Source organism: Sporobolomyces koalae, assembly GCF_050403365.1.
Source record: "Sporobolomyces koalae JCM15063 DNA, S_koalae_JCM15063T_v1_ctg48, whole genome shotgun sequence".
Classification (NCBI taxonomy): Eukaryota; Fungi; Basidiomycota; class Microbotryomycetes; order Sporidiobolales; family Sporidiobolaceae; genus Sporobolomyces; species Sporobolomyces koalae.
This window is the reverse complement of record NW_027481723.1, coordinates 47655-65133: the sequence shown is the minus strand read 5'-3', so window position 1 is coordinate 65133 and position 17479 is coordinate 47655. Positions and strand designations below refer to the sequence as shown.

General features: G+C 55.5%; 3 protein-coding genes across 3 annotated transcripts; all 3 read right to left on the bottom strand.

Annotated features, from left to right (window-relative positions):
* Positions 1-130: 130 nt before the first annotated feature.
* JCM15063_000033 (DEAD/DEAH box helicase) lies at positions 131-5800 on the bottom strand (the record flags this gene model as incomplete). Its single annotated transcript, XM_076680898.1, has 21 exons — positions 131-558; positions 625-793; positions 866-1002; positions 1067-1125; positions 1189-1240; positions 1306-1317; positions 1384-1435; positions 1505-1611; positions 1672-1825; positions 1882-2021; positions 2087-2138; positions 2290-2506; positions 2583-2711; positions 2784-3030; positions 3096-3186; positions 3241-3395; positions 3462-3510; positions 3574-3801; positions 3955-4937; positions 5008-5175; positions 5251-5800. The coding sequence occupies 21 exons, from the start codon at positions 5798-5800 to the stop codon at positions 131-133; spliced, it is 4179 nt and encodes a 1392-aa protein (XP_076531976.1).
* Positions 5801-7232: 1432 nt separating this feature from the next.
* Positions 7233-12187, bottom strand: RPO41 (DNA-directed RNA polymerase; the record flags this gene model as incomplete). Its single annotated transcript, XM_076680897.1, has 10 exons — positions 7233-7242; positions 7328-7776; positions 7863-7997; positions 8074-8220; positions 8288-8677; positions 8773-9111; positions 9200-9834; positions 9913-10115; positions 10195-10964; positions 11042-12187. The coding sequence occupies 10 exons, from the start codon at positions 12185-12187 to the stop codon at positions 7233-7235; spliced, it is 4224 nt and encodes a 1407-aa protein (XP_076531975.1).
* Positions 12188-14344: 2157 nt separating this feature from the next.
* On the bottom strand, positions 14345-17012 carry JCM15063_000031 (serine/threonine-protein kinase; the record flags this gene model as incomplete). The annotated part of the gene is made up of 3 exons (XM_076680896.1): positions 14345-15288; positions 15364-15939; positions 16001-17012. 3 exons carry the CDS (start codon positions 17010-17012, stop codon positions 14345-14347), a joined length of 2532 nt encoding a protein of 843 aa, XP_076531974.1.
* Positions 17013-17479: the final 467 nt, after the last annotated feature.

The following is a 17479-nucleotide window of genomic DNA, read 5'->3' as shown; positions in this document are numbered from 1 at the left end:
AAAGAAATGCAATCGCCATGTCTAATGACGATTGCGAGTGACAGGTCGAAGAGATTCAGGAGAATAGGAGGGGAAAGGGAAGGAGGGTGGTAGAAAAGTCGACAAAGAGCTAAGGGGAGATGGGATCGAATCATGCGCGCGAGGGAGCAGCTTGGACCTTCTTGCCGCGCTTGTATGGATCGTACTTGGTTCCTGCCGCGTGCAGGTCGTCTTCGTCTTCGTCGCTCGACAAGGGACGTTTGACCTTGCGTGCGTCTACGCCATTCGTATCAGCTCCACGAATCGCTCGAGCAGGGCCAACGGTCGACTGTCGAGGTCTCGCTCGAGGCTTCGCGCCCATCGCAATCTGCATGTGATGATCAGCTCTCTGTTGAGCCCGCTCGACGAGAAAGAAAGGGTCCCGCACTCTGAGGGCCTCGCGCGACCGAAACTCTTCGACTTTCGAGCCGCCGAGGGTCGCATCACTCTGGACCGTGATTCGCCCTCCGAGAATGGCGGAAATCTTGGCTTGCTCTTCCTCGTGTCTTCGTGCACGCTCAATCTGAGCCGGGGTCAGATCTGCGATACAGAAATACCGGTCAGCCGCGTACTCCGGCGCAGAGACTTGGCGTTTTTGAGATGCACCTTTCTCTTTCTCGTCCTTTGCTTTCAGTCCCGTCACCTGCGCGACAATGTGTTCGGCATTTGCAGTGTCGCCATAGTCTGGCGTCACACCTGGTCGTCTGTCCAGGTCATCGTCGTCGTCGTCGTCAAGCTCGGTCGTGAGCGCGTATTCCATTTCATCGAGTTGCATCTACATGTCAGGAAAAAAAAAGCTCAGCGCCTCTCCTTCTGGAGCACGATCAAGTAACAAAAAAGGACTCACTTGACGGATCGACATCTCTAGGAGCGAGAAGTTTTCGGAAAACTTGAAAATGTTGGCAACTCCCCAGAGTTCCCCCTGCTTCTCCTTGCCTTCGCCTTGCACGCCAGAGTACAGCCGCCTCTCAGACGTCGCATCATCTGCGAACCATGAAATAGGTCAGAAGCTAGCATGGTGCGAGAGCGAGAAAAGCGGCACACGCACAGCCCACTCCGGCTTGAGCGCGCTTGTATTGCTGGCGGTTGAGGATCAGCTCTTCGAGACTGTTTGCTAATCAGGCGGTCAATGCTGTCCCAGATCGAGAAATAGAGGCAACCATAACGCACGTGCCCGCACCTATCAAACGATAGACATCGACCTCCTTGGTCTGCCCGAAACCTGCACATGTGATCATTCGGATAAGTCTGGTCTCGAATCAAATCAGTAGAAACAGTGTGACTGACGGTGACTCCGGTCTGAGGGTCGGGTCGAAATATCAGCATCTGATCGTAATGAGACGGTGCTGAAAAGAGAACACGGACCCATGGCCTGCAGATCGTGAGAAGGATTCCAATTCGGGTCAAAGATGACGACCTGTAGGGGTAAGATCATTGATGTCTTCAGCTGGATCAGCTTTGGGGCAGGAGAAAGCCACTAGCGCACCTTGTTTGCCGCTTTCAGGTTCAATCCAACTCCACCAGCTCGAGTCGATACGAGAAACGCAAACTTGTCGCCTTCCGGATCATTGAACTGATCAACAAGATCCATGCCTGCAGTGAGACTAGCCAGTCAGCAAGCTTGCGAGGGGACCAAGCAATTAAAGAACTGACGAGTCTTGGCCGGGGTCTTGCCATCGAGGACCAGATACTTGTAGTATGTCGTCTCCATCAAATCCGACAGGAGATCGAGGACTTTCAGTGACATGCTGAAAATGAGAACCTTGTCTCCGTTTCTGTACCAAAGATCGAGCAACTCGCAGAGAACCTGTGGATGAGGGATTGAGTGTTGGCCATGATAGATAGCGGAAGCTATAAGCGCACCGTCCACTTCCCGCACAGATCAGGGTCAGCGAAAGCGATACGACCTGGTTTCCGTTTCTCATAGTCGTCAGGAAACGCGATTCTGATCCACTGGAGATCCTGCTGATATTTTTCGGGATTGCTCTCGGCCTCCGACCGGTCTAGATGTTAAACAGATCTCAGTTCGTGGTTCTTCTTTTTTCGACAGATGCAAAAGCTAGTTTACCAGGGTACATCAACGCGAGATGGTTGCTGATCTTCTGAAAGAGAACAATGTACTGCCACCGCGACGAAACAGATATGTCAGCGTCATGTCCGAATGAGTGGTGAATCACACCAAGGTTACCTTGAATATGAGCTGCTCGCACGCAGACAATTGAATGAGCCTCGTTTACATTACGGCAGCTTGAAAACGCTGAACAGGCGCACCTTTGTCCAGCCTTGCTCGCAACAGCTCCCCTTCCGATACGGCAGACCTTGGGCATCCTTTTCGCCACAGTAGCAAGGCTCGTCGGCCGTGAGCATGAGTTGAACATCGTCAACCTCGAGAATCCGACGATAAACAGCTTTCTGCAGATCGGTGAGCGGACAGAGGACAATGTTGTCTCGCTTGCGCGGCAGTTGCAGCTGAACCGACTCTTTTGTGCTGTCAAGATCGAATGCAAGCATATAGGCAACTTCAGAGACAGGGATGATCGCAGAACGACGGTGTAAGGGCTTACCGACGAAGCCAAAAATGTGGCAAGAGCAGACCGACGAGAGCACTCGCCCGCGAACGACCGAGTGCGAGTTCCTGTTCCGACGCTTCCCGTTGCTGAGCAAACTTGAGGGGCTTCGTGACAAGGTCTTGCCTAACAAGAATGACGAGCTTGTATCAGGAATGTAATCCAGACGATCGAGACGTGATCCTACGATCGACGTACCACTGTCTCAAGTTCCCAACCTGACCAGGGTTCGCAAACGTCAAAAGGCACCACAACTCGTCCAGATTATTCTGGATGGCGGTCCCGGTCAGCCCGTAGCGAAATGGCGTTGGGAACTGGTGAAACGCCCGCGTCAGGGACGCTTTGGGGTTCTTGAGACGGTGCGCTTCGTCGATGATGAGGAGAGTGATATCGAGGCGGCTAAAGTCTTCAATTTGGTCGCGAACGCTCTCGAGCCCGACAATCACTATGATCCACGGTTTCGATCAGACTGGCGATGGCCGAGAAGTAGCAGCAATTGAGAGCACCTACAGACATCGATGTAGCCGCGATTGAAGCGCAGTAGAGTATTGGCTCGCTGTTCCTTTGTCCCCTCGTATACGGCGACGTCAAAGTAGCCCCACTACATAGCCGAGTCAGAATCTCTCCGTGCCCGAGAGAAGCAAAGATGACTCACAGTGGCGAATTCGCGCTCCCAGTTATTCCGCACCGATGCAGGACATGCTATGAGACAGGTCGGCCCGAGGTCCGACGGGGTCGCAATGTCAGAATCGCTCGCATTGATTGCGTTCTTGCGCTTGTGACTGTCAAATTTGCTGAACCCTTTCTTGCCTGCCGCAGCACCATGAACTTTAGCTTCATAGACGAAACAGGCCTCAGGAAAGAAAGAGTACGGACCCATGACAGCAGACAGGAACGCAATGACCTGAATCGTCTTGCCGAGACCCTGAAATCGAAGGAATCCAAGGCTCAATTGGGGATTCTCGATTATGGGCAGAAAGATGCGTACCATGTCGTCTCCGAGAATGCCTCCCATGCCTTTTTGCCACTGTCCCCATAGAAACTCGACTCCTTCCCTCTGATAGGGCCTGAGAAACTTGTTGATCGGAGCCGGAATCTCACCGTCTTCGCTACCGTTAGATGGGAGGAGATGAGGTCCCGTTCGATGCTGTTCGAGACTCTCGACAATAAACTTGGGCCGGCCGCGTTTGATCGAGTACGGCAAGACGAGGTTGGGCTGAAACGCAAGAGAACGTCAGCGTGCTTGTCGCAAGGCTGAATGGCCATGGGGACGGCTCGCCTTGGTATCTCGCTTGATATCCTTCTTTGTGGTCATCTCCCAAGCCGCGGGCTCGTCCTCGAGCTCCTCGCTTGAATCGTGATCTGCAACATCGCCTCTATCCTCCACTTGCGCGACTTCCTCTGGCGGCTTGATCTGCGTTTCGTCGGGATCTGGTCGATGCTTGCTCATCTTGCGATCAAGTTTCGCTTTTCGCTCGTCTACAGCTTGCACTTTTGTCGCCTCTTGCTTCATCATCCGGAGTGTCTGTTCGTCGATCTCCTCGCTCTCGTCGCCTGTGACGTGTCCGCTGCCATCGTTCGCATAGATTCGAATTCCGGACGCGACTTGGGAAGCTGCTGATTGCGATTGTAAGAGGTCGGTCCGCTTCTGGAGGAGCGATTCCTGCATTTCAATCTCGCTTGCAATCTGCTCAGCAGTTTTGCAGACGGATTGGGATGGCGTCAGAGTCGAGATCTGCGAAACGGTATCATTCGCAACTGCTGCCTCGTCCACGTCGGAGGGTTCAGTCTCGGGTTCGACGAAGTCGACGTCGCTGTCGGCATTCATCGCAACTACGTTTCTGACGCTGGACGCAACGCGTGACTTGATGTCGGCAAGTTCGATTGCGCTCGGAATAGCAGGCTCGTCCAGGGATGATCGCGTGGACTTGCTCAGGATGGGTTTGACGTCTTCACACTGAGAGCTTGATCTTCCCATCTTGGGACTCGCGTCATATGACACGTCTCCTTGACGCCCAAACGCGAATGCGGGAGCCGGCCACACTGCGCTCGCACCTTCGAGTCCATCAGTGTTCCAATCCGTTGTGCTGGCGGTGGACCAGATCTCGCTGATTTGTGTTTGCAAACCTTTTTCCCGATCCGCGAGCTCGTGACCGTCCTCGTCGTCCGTGCTTGCGAGACGAGCGACGTAATTTTCGGCGGTGCGGCGAGATCTGCGCTTCTCAGTCCGTCTCTTGGCGAGATCCGGGTCTGAAGAATAGCGATCATCGTCCGAAGAAGAAGCAAGATCGGAATCGCCTGGTTTGACGTCGTTTGCGTCTTCTCCATCCTCAATCACGGTGATCCTGACATCTGTCACACTTGCAGAATGGTCAGTAATGATCTCGTCTTCGCACGTACGAGGGGTCCGAGAGAGACTGACTGAGTAGCCGAATCAACGGATTGTATTTCTGTTCGAGCAATTTCCGACGACCGCTCATCGCGAGCGGATCCTTTTTGCACCAACGCCGTTTGAGATGTCGCAGGACTTCTTCTTGACTGAAATCGACTTCGCAGGGTAAGGGTGTCTCCGCGTCGGGTCGTTGCACAGCTAAAGATTGGCCAGGACATGAGCGTCACCTTCAAAGCCAACGTTCTCAATGTTTTCCCCAAGAGACAGACTGACCTGACGCAACAAAGTCGACAGCTTCGTATTTGATCTTGTGCAGCCTCTCCGTCTCACGTCGCTTGCGAGCCCAATCAAAAGTCGGTTTCGTGGGCCTCTCACTCGTGTCGTTGTCGTCGTCGTCGTCTTCATCAGTTTCCTTCTCGACTGTTTTCCGTTTTCCCCTAGCGGTAAAGCGAGTCATCGTGGTGCTTTTCCCTGGCTCGATGCCAAGCAAGAGTGCCCTCTCTTCTGGCTTGATATCCAGTTCCTTCTTTGCTTTCCCTTTCCTCTTCGCGGTCGTCGCCGGGGCAGGGACGGACGCAGTACGTCGAATCGAGCCATAGTTGTCGTCTGTGTCGCGTCTGTCCGGTACTTGTCTCCGTCCCTTCTGGTGCGATAATTCGCTGTCTCGCGCGACTTCTCTCCTCAGGCTCGTGCCGAAATCGGGATCATCTTCCTCGTCTTCTGTCGTCGGGTCTCTCGGTGGTCGAGTCGTTTGGCGGCGAGGACGAAGAGGTGGGGGCGATGCAGACGACGAAGACGAAGTTGATGAAGCTATGCGAGCCATCCTTGGCACACGACCTGCACGATCTCGTTCCAAGTGTACCCGAGCGTCTTGGCGAGTCTCGCTGGAGCGATTCGAGTCGTTGCGACCGTCGTTCAAACCGCTATTCGAACGGCCAATTGCGGACGCCGAGCGGCGCGCGGCCATTCCGGATGAGGATCACACAAAGATCTCGTAGAAGGGCTCTGCCAGCAGATTCAAGTCGAGTTCGGTATCGAGGTGCAAAGTGATGGACTGTTGATATGACGCGAGGCGCGCGCGCGCGTACGTAGATGTCTCGCTTTTCTTTCCTATGTCAATTTGCATCGCAATGTCAATTCGTGTTGCCGGATTTTGCCACCTCAATCTCTCGTTTTTTTAGCTCTTCGCATGGACTCGCGACTGCAGTTGCCCGGCCATGACCTTGCAGCTAAGCGACAGACGACGAGCAAATCATGCTCGGACGACGAGTATCGATTGAGCTTGATTGGAGCTCCTCGCTCTAGAATTTTCTCGCTTGAGTATCCGACAGTGAAGAGAGAGCGAGAATGCGAGAGGTACGCGACTCAGGATCAACGCGACCCTGATCTGCAAGATCAATGCGAAAAAGAACGAGCCGGTGCGACCCTTTCAGGCTCAGCCTGTCGTTGATTTCGTGCACCCGCTCGGTCGATTCTTGATTCAGTAATGAGCGGAGTCTAGGAACACTTGTTGTGCTCAACCGAGACTACTATCGAATCTGCATTTCGGCCCTGTAAGACAATAAAAATGCAACGAAGGGGTTTTCTGGATTGCAGATTTGAAAGGATGCATCTCGACCGCGCAATGACGGGCGAGTTCTCGTCCGATGACTTTGCTTGAAGGGCGAGACGTACAGGGCGAAAGCACCCCTTCACAAAGCTAATAACAGTGATCCGCCCCAACGGTTCGCGGCAAATCGCAAAACGGCTTGCCTGTGCGAAAGCTCGAAACCGGAATTCCAGCTCGACTCAGAAATATGTTCCCGACCCTTGGCAGTCACCTGATCCTTTCGGCAGAATGGACCTGTCTGAGATGCATGTAAAGTATGCAGCAACTCCTCTCTCTGCAATGCTTCAACTGCAATGAAGAAACCTCTCGACACGGAACGATCGAATTCTGTCGCTTTGAAAGAAAGGGGTGATATCCTCTGTAGATGCATGCAAAGAGGCAATCGCGAGAAAGATGAGAAGGAGTAACGACGACAAAGGGTATTGAGGTTGCGACAAACAGGCTCCGCCAGCTTGGCAAGCAAGAGAGTTGGGTGACAGGGTTCGGGGTCGATCGTGTAGAGATAGGATTAACTCCTCAATTGGAGAGCAGTACGGCTACTTGTGAATGGTGGAAGAGGGTTACAACAACAGTCGGATTCCAGAGCTTTGCGCCAGTGCAGTATCCGTCCACCAGAGGTGCGAAAGCGAGCAGGGTGAGTCATAGTCTAGTTGAAGCTGTTTGGCACAAGGACGGAAATGATCAGCAAGCCCGATGCAAAGACAGCGAGTCGATCGCAGCAGAAAGAGGGCATGAACTTACAAGTACGGCGAGCTTCGGACGAGGTTGAGATCAAAGTCGCCCTTGCCGGGCGCAGGCGGAAGCACGTCGGCGAGGTAGACCAACTTGCTGTCGGTCTTCTTCGAAGTCGACTTCCACACGGCGCCAGGCCCGTCCTCTCCCTCGTCGGCTTCGATATCGTCCCACGGAGCCTTGATCACGCCCGACGAGGCGCGTTTCACTTTCTTCGATTGCGCAAAGATCGAGAGCGAATCGCTACCGTCTTCCGCCTCGAGTTCCTGAATGACTGCGTTCACATCGGACTCCGATGCTGACGAGTCCGTGATCGATGCATTCGACGAAGCCGAAGACGAGAGATCGCGATCGGTTGGGGCGGGCGGCGCAGGAATCGGATCTCCTGGCTCGACAGAGCGCAGTCCTGCAGGAATCTTGGCGACCGGAACAACATGGCCGTTATACCGAGTGATGAACTAGACGGCAAAGGCGAGACAGATCGTTCAGCAATCGATTGCGGGCCCTGCACAGCAGGTTATCGGTCAAGAACGGGATCCCGTACCTCGTTACGGAGTTTGCCCAAGATGTCCTGCGAGTGCAATTCGATGAAAGTGTCACGGAGGATCACCGACATCTCGTCGACGTCACATGCATGTGTCCAGTACGAATCGTGAACCGAAGCGAATGCGATCTTGTCCTGCGAGGGTCAACAAGAGAGAACATCAGTTTGGTGGAAGAAAACGCGTGAGGCCAGAAATCCCGAGAAGCCTCACCTTGCAGGCGAGGGCGGTCATCATCATGTGCGTTGCATCGAGGGAATGGATAAAGTTGGGAGGGAACGCAGTTGCTTGCGCGCGAGGATCCACCTCGGTAGGGATCGACGGATCCGTAATAAAGATAGTTTGCAGCGTCGTTGTGACCTGGTACTCGAAAGACGATTAGCGCTTGACTTTGACGAGGAGAATGTCAGCCAGACGACAGGCTCACTTGACGTTTCTTGGCTTTGCGGTAAGGCTGCACGACGGGAAGACCGAGAGGGGTGGTCCAGGCAACGCTCGTCATCTGCTCTTTCGGGATTCGCGAGAGGCCGAGGGGAACCGCCTTCTTCGACCTCGCATTCGTCTTTTCGGCTTGCATCGCCGCTTCGATTCGCGCAGGAGGGATCGATTTCGAGATGAGACGAGCGCAGCGGTTCAACCAGGTCTGGATGCCGGTCGCGCCCTTGAAGATGTCTCCAATCGAGTCGAGTACGAGTCGTCCGAGGTACAAAGAGCACATGTAGAGGTGCTCCGCGGGGATGTCGCCGCGGTCTTTCAGTTGACGCTGAATCTGGTTCTTGGCACCGATGAATGTCACGCCGTACACCGTAGTCATGACCTGGTAGGACGCAAAATCAAAATCAGTGATCGTCAGCGATACAGTCGAGGAATCCAGAGTAATGTGATCGAAATGGAGCTGAAAAAAAAACGAACCGTCTGCTTGACGACTTTTCTCGTCACTTTGCCCTGGAGCAAGATTGCCTCGTTGACGCCCTTTTGGGCATCGATCGCGATCACCCGGTTCGCCATGTCGGCAACTCCCGTGTAGACATCGGCCGGTCGCATCCCGACGTCGAGGTTGACTTGGTGTGCGCCCTTGAGATCACCTCCGAGCGCAGCATAGTGTTGTAGACCGTTGCAAGTACCGTCTTGGTGGATCGGGAGAGCGCACGCGTACTCGACTGGGTTCTCCGAGCGGAGTGCGTTCGTCAACTCAATGCAGGTTGCGAGACACTGCCAAGGGTCGTCGGCTGTGAGCCACCATCGTTTACCCTGAACGAATTGTAAATGGTCCGTACAGGTCAGTATCGTCGTCTGTGAGGGAATGTATAGAGAAGGGTCGTGAGGGAAAGACACTGACCTCGAGGGGCTTGTCGGCAGAATCCATGGCGTCCTCTAGATGTTGCATCGCGAATGATTCTCGCTCATCAAAGCTTGCCTTGTCGAATCCGGCCAAATTGGCGAGATGGATCTTCAACCACCGCAATCCCCGTTCCCCGAGCACTTTTGCTTCCCCAAACAGTAACAGACCTCGACACATGTCGTCACCAATGTGCGACAAGTTGGGCGGGATCGGGTACGCTCGACCTCGGAAATCGAGGTTGTGGGGGAAGTAGAAAGTCTCGTCTCGGAACGCTCGCGCAATCTCGAGTTTGTAGTTGAGATCGCAGCGGTTCGAGTGCGCGGATCGTCGAGCTTGCAGAGCGGTCTTGAGGCGATGACGGTACGTGTCTCGAGCACGAGGATCGGTGTCGACATCGGGTGGGACCTCGGCTTCGATCGGGTCGAGGAGCGAATCTTTCGGAGGAATGTCGGCGATCGCCTCTCCCGAATTCCAGACGGTCGAAACGACGTCAAACACTTTGCGGTTGATCTTCCACGAAACTGAGCCGAGCGCATCGAGACCGTTGAAAATGTCGTCGAGAGTATCGGCGTTGGAAGCCTGCTGCAAATACCGCAGCTGTTCTTCTGAGTCTTTCGTCCGAACCATTTGAGCTGTAAAATTCGAGGTAAGAAGAAATCAGTCTCGAAAACCCCGCTGGTATTTCGTGTCCAGGGAGGGGCGAGACGTACTGTTGTGCACGAGGTAGGCACCGCTGTTCCAGGTCAGCCATGGTTTCGGTTTGACGACCATGGGCAGGTACCTCGGGTGTAGAGTCACGCGGAGCGGATCTTGGTCCATGCGTTCGGCGACGACTGGGTTGACCTTGATGATGCCGAGTTTGAGACCTCGGACATACTGGTAAGCGTGGGAGAATGCCGGCTGGATCTCGGTACTGTGCCCAAGAGCGAAAAGTCAGAACTTCTGGAGGGGGTTGGCATGGGTCAGCGGGTTTTCCAAAAAGCAGAACTCACACCAACTCGTTCGTCCGGGGATGTCTCGCCGAACGCTCGACTTTGGCCGCGTCCATGAGTGCCGAAACGAGGATACTTCCAACTTTGGCGCGAATGCTTTGAGTCCATTGTGGTCTCCAACTCTGATCACCCTCTTTCTCCCGCTTCGCGAGTTCTCGCCTCCATAGGATCCCGAGACTCTCGCGAGCGCTCCTGCCTCCAGATCCTGAACCTTCAAGAGTACTTTTCCCAGAACCTTCTCCTAGTCGTTCCATCTCGCGCTCAAACTGCTTGTTCGTGTACCCTTGTTTGAGCACTTGAGCGTGGTACTCGCTCTCGACCGCTCGTCCGATGTGCAAGATCGCTCTCGCCGCTTTGACTCCATCACTGACTCCACTACCGGCGCACAATCGCATGAGTTCGACGATCGTGATGAGCGCCAACTTGTCGGGAGCGAGGAGGCGCATGAACGGTTCAATGTCGGGTTCCTTGCCCCACGGGCTCTGTCGACCCGTCTCCAACGAAGCTTTGACGAGGTCGCGTTCGAGGATGCGCATCCAGTCGTGCATGAGCGATTGCAACCAGTTTGACTGCATGCCAATCTCCTTGTCCTTGCCGACTTTCGCGAGCGTTTCCATCTCGTGCAGGTACAGTTGTCGTGCGGCGTCGTACGAAGATTCTTCGAGCAACCGTTGTCGAGTCGTCGGCGTCATGTCGCCAGCGAGGATCGGCATCGAGAGCGTCGAGAGGTTCGTGCGCAGCGTTTCAAGCGAAACGTTGACTTGGTCCCCCTGAACAGCGAGCAGGCACACATATCAGTACTACAAGAGGTGGAGAAGTTGGAGAGCGAGAGAGAGAGAGAACTGACGGAAGACATGACCGGAGCGAGTTCAGGAGCGGGAGTTTGCTGTTTGTCCTGTTCCTTCTTCCTGCCCTCCTTGATACGAATCAACACAGTTCGAACTTCATCGACGACGCGTTCCCATTCGTCCCATCCCTCCCGACCTCGACCCGTCTCCTGCAGTGCATCGAGTACTTGTTCTCGATCGAGTTTCCCAAGGTAACTCGGCAAATCGACATCAAACACGCTGTCGCGCATGACTGCTTCGAGGTCGACCTTGGCCTTGCGCATCGCCGGCAAGAGGTACGTGATCGGTCGAAACACTCGATCGGGATCGGTCAACGACGAAGGGTTGTACACGTTCGACCCCAGTTGAACTAGACCTTTGAACATGGCGGCAAACACGGCGGCATCGACCGCACCGTTGACCCCTCGTTGCACACGACGAGTCGTGGGATCGTACGCGTCCCACTGGGGTCCGTGCAGGCTGTCGAAGTACGCCCACGCTTTCGCGATGTACCGGCTCGCCTGAATGTTGGATCGCGTGTTGACGCTCGATCGCGGATGTTTGATCTGATCGAGCAGGGAAGGCAACTCGGACTCGTCGGAGCCTCGTCCTTCGGTCGCTGTTGATGATTTTGTCCGATTCGACGCTCCAGATGCATCCGCTGCTTGTGCAAACGGTTGCAGTGCCTTGACAAAGTACGCTTTCAAGAAATCGGCGTGAACGCGAGACGGCAACACGGTCGACATGGAACCGATCTCGCCCGATTTCGTCCAGTTGGATCGAATGCGTTTCGCAACGTCTTCGGCACGGGCAATGTCTCCAGAAGCGAGACACGCGTTGAGTACGGCAAGTTGTTCCTTCGCGGCGGGGAACTGTTGCGTCAGGCTCAGGCCATGGTCGAGAGTGTGTTGGTCCGGGTCAGCCGAATGAGGAGAATTTGTCGAGCCAAGCGTGTCGGACGCAGCGGCATCGGCGGGCAATGGCGGTGGGATTGGAGGTAACGGAGTGACAGTGTAGAGTGGCGAACGATTGCGATGCAGGTCGAGCGAGGAAGCGGCGGTGGCAGTCGAAGCAAATCGAGGCGAAGGAGCGGACGCGAGTGCGAGTCGGGCAGACCGAGGCAGTCGACTGAGAGCATTGCACCGCAGCACTCGAGGAAGTAGCATGGCGACAGAGAGAGGCTGTAGAGCAGGAGAAGATGATTGATCAGTGAACGAACATTTGATTCTAGCGAGTCCGGCCACGACCACGAGCCGCTTACATTCACAGACGCTCTTCTGAATCCCAAATTGAATGCTGCTGCTGATTCTGCCGATCCTGAGTACGAAACGAGGGGCGAGTTGTGTGATCGGCGAGATGTTTGTCGACACTTCTCGGTACGATCGTCCGACTCTTGGTGGATCTCCGAGTATCCGAATCTGCCCCGGAACTGCGGGTGAGCCGGCGCGAAAAGCTGGGCGCAAAGGCGAGCGAGCTTGCGTGTTGGCGGTGCGCAATGCGGCGGGCGCGCAGAGGGGAAAAAAAAGCGCCGAACCTCGCTCGGCAGTGGGTAACCACAAGCCGTTCGCATCTCGAGTCGAATTCACGCAAATTCCGTCTCGAGTACCTCGCGCCGCCGCTCGCTCGCGTTCTGTTTTTTCTCTTCATCCTTCCGAGTTTTAACAAAACTCCTCTGATGTTACTCTCCATTCGTGGTCTTGCCTAATCGTCTCTCTCTCACCCTGTCCTTCGCCCCCTCGACCCCTACAGGACCTGCTCCTCGTGAGCTGGGCCGGGTTGAGGGTCCTTTTGGTCGAGGACAGGCGGGAGGAGTACCGATGTGAGGTCTCACACTCGCCATGAACTCTTAACCTTGTTTTATAAACAAAAGAGTGTGTTGGTTTACTGGGCTGATCCTTTCGTTTCTGTTGAAACTCTCGGAAGGAGTTTGTTTGTTTCTGTCAATGCAATTCTTCTCGCATCTTGCCTTTCCCTGAATACGAGAGTCTTGAATAGCCTCTTTTCTGAACAAGGTGAGTATGTACTGTAATTCATCGAGAAACGAAACGCGCGCGCGAATTCCTTGGGTTGCCTCATCATAAAATCGCTCCCTCTCAGGTGCCTCCCTGCTCTCGAGTCTCCAGCAGTACCTCATCAAGGACGGCGTATAAGGAATGAGCGTAGATTCTTCCCCTTGATCGCGTGCAATCTCGATGTTCTCTTCTTCAGTGAATCAGTTTATTGCGTCTCGATCTCGCGGCCCTCAAGTCTTCCATGCTACGTAGACGCACAACGCCCTGCGAGTGCCTTTTCTAGAACGCCCGTACAAGCCACACCCACGGAGGACCTGTCTCGTCGCAAGTCTCCCGACATTCTTTCCAGACTCTCGCCTACCGATCCAGAGCCATTCAACAACTCGAATCCATGTACGCATCAACCAGGACCTCGCCGGGACCTGCCAAGACGACGCGGATCATTCTCGGTTGATAACAGATTCCCATTTCTTCGAGAGCGCTCTGTCTCGAGTTTCGAATTCGAATCATTTACAATCGGTTTTGAAACGACCGAGACGTCTTGATTATCGCTCAACCTGGCATACCGAAGATTGATCAGCCCGCCCGACGAAACCTCGGTGTGACCGAAATCTGATCGTGCCACGGTGTGCGATGCCGAGCAGAGGGGGAGGACTCAGGATGTCCCTTTCTGCAGCTGATCCGTGATTCACAGTTACCCATGTTGAAATCAAATCGATCCGTGAACCCGTTTCCGTGGAACTCTTGGATCGAAGCTGTACGAAAACAAGTTCTCTATATTCTAAAAACTGGACCGTGAAGACAAACTTCCTCTCTCGTGTTACTCGCGCTCCTGTCCCTGAAGAGGATAAGTTCAATAAATTCGATCTCTTTTTTCCATTCTATCAAAGAGGTAGAAAAACGAATCCACATACAAGGGAGGAGAGAGAGATGACAACAAGAAAAGAACAACAGATCGATAAAGAAGACAAGAGAATGATTTGACAACCGAAAATTGGGTCCGACCCAGGAAAGACAAGAAGAGATTAAGAGTATGGGTAGGACTGGTGTTGTTTTCCGGTAAGAAGGGGTTTGGGAGTGAATAAGGGTAACTGATGTAAGGGAATATAAAGGGACAACGACGACATGTGATGAGAAATCGAGACAGTGAAAAGAGGCATTTTCGATGTAGATACAGGACGAGTCGAGTAGTGAACAGATGAGAGAAGCGATGCGAGATACAGAGCGACGATGAGATGCGATAAGAGAGACATGATGAGAATCTTGAAGATGCGATGTTCGTGGCGAAAGATTGTCCGTATGCGGATAAATCTAGTGAACTCGAGGAGACGAGCGAGCAAAGAGGCGTCGGCGGACCGGTTTCTTCTCTTCCCGTGTGTAGTAGCCGGGCGCAGGTGGTGCAGGTGCGGCGGTGGCGGTGGGAGGGACCGGCCATTCGGATGAGCTGACATCGACCGGCGCGGGCAGGATCACCGGCGGCGGCAGCGACACGACGTTGTAGTTGGCTTGCTGCGAAGACGCCGCGTCGGCCCAATCGGCAAGTAGCGGGTAGTACGCCGTGTACGACGCCTTGGATCCGTTCGATGACTGCGAGACGGATGCGGCGTACCCGACCGAAGAAGCGCCGTCGAGCGCAGAGGACGAGTTCGAGAATCTGAGCGAATCGTCGAGGTGGGACGTCAGGATGTGGTGATCGTCAGTGCCGGCGATGCGAACGGCGTTGCCGAGGTTGAAGCTGAGCGAAGACGCGGCGGACGGATCGATCGCGATTCCAGCGGCTTGAGCGTGTGCGAACGAAACCGGGCCCGTTGGCGTAGGCGGTTGCGACGACGAAGCGCCCGAAGACGAGGACGAGGAGTCGGCCGAGGGCTTGCGACGATGCGAACGGGGAGGAGTCACGACCGACGAGCGTCGCCGTCTCGAACTCGGCGTCACGGGTGAAGGGGGAGTGACGACGGCCTGTTGTTGCTGCGCATGCGGAGGGAACTCCTCGGACGAGGCCGAGAAGACCGATTTTGTCGGTTGCGGCGGGGTCGCGTAGCGGTTGTTCGCAGTCGAGTACGACTCGTTCGACGAAGTTGCGAGGGTCGAAGACGACGAGTACGACGGGTAAGCGGCGGCGGGAGCATTCTGTGCTGCCGCGGTGCGGCCGCTGCGTCTTGGAGTCGCTGGCGGTGTGAGCGGTGTTCGTCGCGAAGACTCAGCCGCAACCGGAGTGACAGGCTCTGGTCGAGTCGGAGTGGCCTCGAAGGGTCCTGCTTTGCGTCAAAGAAGAAGGAACAAAAGTCAGTCTCTGCAGAACAGCAAGGGAAAGAATGGACAAGGCTCACCTTGACTCGACCACGGCGACAGGTAGGGCGAGTTGAGCAGATCGATCTCGCTAGTGCTCGTCGAGAAGGTGCTCTCGACTGTCTCGTCAACTTCCATTGGCGGCTCCTCATCGAGCTCGTCCATATCGTCTCCTTCCTCGTACAGGACCTGCTCGGCCTGTTGTTGCTGACGGTAGTCCTCTTGCTCTTGACGCTGTTGGTTCGCCTTTGAGCTCGCGGCGAACGCTCGAGCGGCTTCGCGAGTCGCACGAGTGGCATGTCGGAGTTCGTGTTCGGTCATGACGAACGTCTTGACGCTCATGATCTCGCGGCGCAGTTCGGCGAGCGAGATGCGCACGGCCGGGTTCAATGCAAACAGACGTTTCAGGATGCGGTTCGTGTGCTCCGAGATGGGCAGGATCGAGCGGAGGAAATCCGGGTTGCCGAGGTACGCGCAGAAGGTCTCGTCTGAAGGGCACGCCTGCTTCCACGGGTTACGCCCGCAGGTCAAGTTGACGAGGATGACTCCGAGCGACCAGATGTCGTTGTGCGGGGTCGAGTACGATCCGAGACGTTGGAAGAGACCGCCTTGGCATTCTGTTTACAAAACACGAGTCAGTCGACATCTCGCACCTGCAGACACTGAAGAGGAACGCACCAGGCGACATGTAGAAGGTCGATCCACAGCCAAAGTCTCCACTTGCCTTCTCGCCCGTCGCGAGCCCAAAGTCAGCGAGCATGACCTTCTTGCCATCGTCGAGACAGAGAATGTTCTCGGGCTTGAGGTCGCGGTGGAAGATGCCCTTCGAGTGGCAGTACTCGACCGAGTCAATGATCTGGAGGAACACTCGGCGAATGAGCTCGTCGTTGCCGAGGTAGCGCTGGCGCTCGGTGATCATGCCAAACAGGTCACCCTCCTCGCAGAACTGCAGGACGACGTAGATGCACGTCTCCTCCTCGATCACGTTGTGCAGCGAGACGACGTTCGGGTGACGGCTCGCGAGACCGTGGAGGGCGATCTCGCGGCGCTGGAACGCGCGTTGGCGGCTGTCGAGGCCGACCTTGTTGAGGCACTTGACGGCGTACAGGGGCAAGTTGCCGAGTTGCGGATGCGCACGCGACGCGGGCTGGGCGAGAGGCCGAGCGGCAATGTCACGCGCGAGGTACACGACACCGTACGCACCGAGGCCGAGGATCGAGACAAACTCGAGGTGCGAGAGGGTGTCCTTGGACGAGTTGTTGATAATGTGCCCGATCAGGTTCTGCGAGTGAGACGAGTTGTTTGCAGCCATGGCGGCTTGAGCTTGTGCGAACGAGTTGGCGGGCGGTGAGAGGGGCGCGGGTAGCGGCTGCGTCGAAGGGTCGAAGTGGTAGTCTGCGTCGATCGACGACGGAGGCGAGGGTGCGCGACGGGGAGATCGAGGCGGCGGGAGAGGCGGAGTAGTCGAGGTCGGTGCGCGAATAGGCGAAGGCGAGCGCGACGGGAACAAGTAGGCGGGATCGGCGGACGGTATCCGCGGGGCTGGTTGTGCTGTGTGCGAAGGGAGCGAGTGCGACTCGGTCGAGGTGTAGGACGAGTCGGATGAAGAAGAGGAGGAGGAAGGGGACGACGACGAGGTGGTCGACGGAGCCGTCATCGTGAACGGCGACGCGAGGCCGAAATAGGTCATCGGCGGTCCGGGTACGCGGTGGTTGTGGGAGCTGGGCAGTCTGCGGTCCGTGGCCTCGACGCGGTGGGAGCCGATCAGTCTCACGACGAAGGTCCGACTTGGATGCTTTCGGCGAGCTGGCTGCGTTCGCGACGCTCGTGTGCGTCCGAGACTCCTGCTGTTTACGTCGACAGCCTCTGAGGGGTGCTACTAGGCGATCGTGAACCCGACTGGCGAGCGCGGCGGGAACAGGCGGCGAGATCGAGATCGGCTAAAGACAGGAGAACGCTGCTGCAGAAGGCGATGAGTGAAAAAAACTGAGTCACAGCGGGGCGGGCTCGACTCGAGGCGGCTGGCAAGTGCGTAAAATGGGTGTTCCCGCTCGAGGGCTGAAGGCGGGTCTGACTCGTATACAACCCAGGCGAAATGGCTGGCAAAGTAGAGAAGGGGGGACGGGGGATCAACTCGGAGGACGGGGGCGCGAAAGG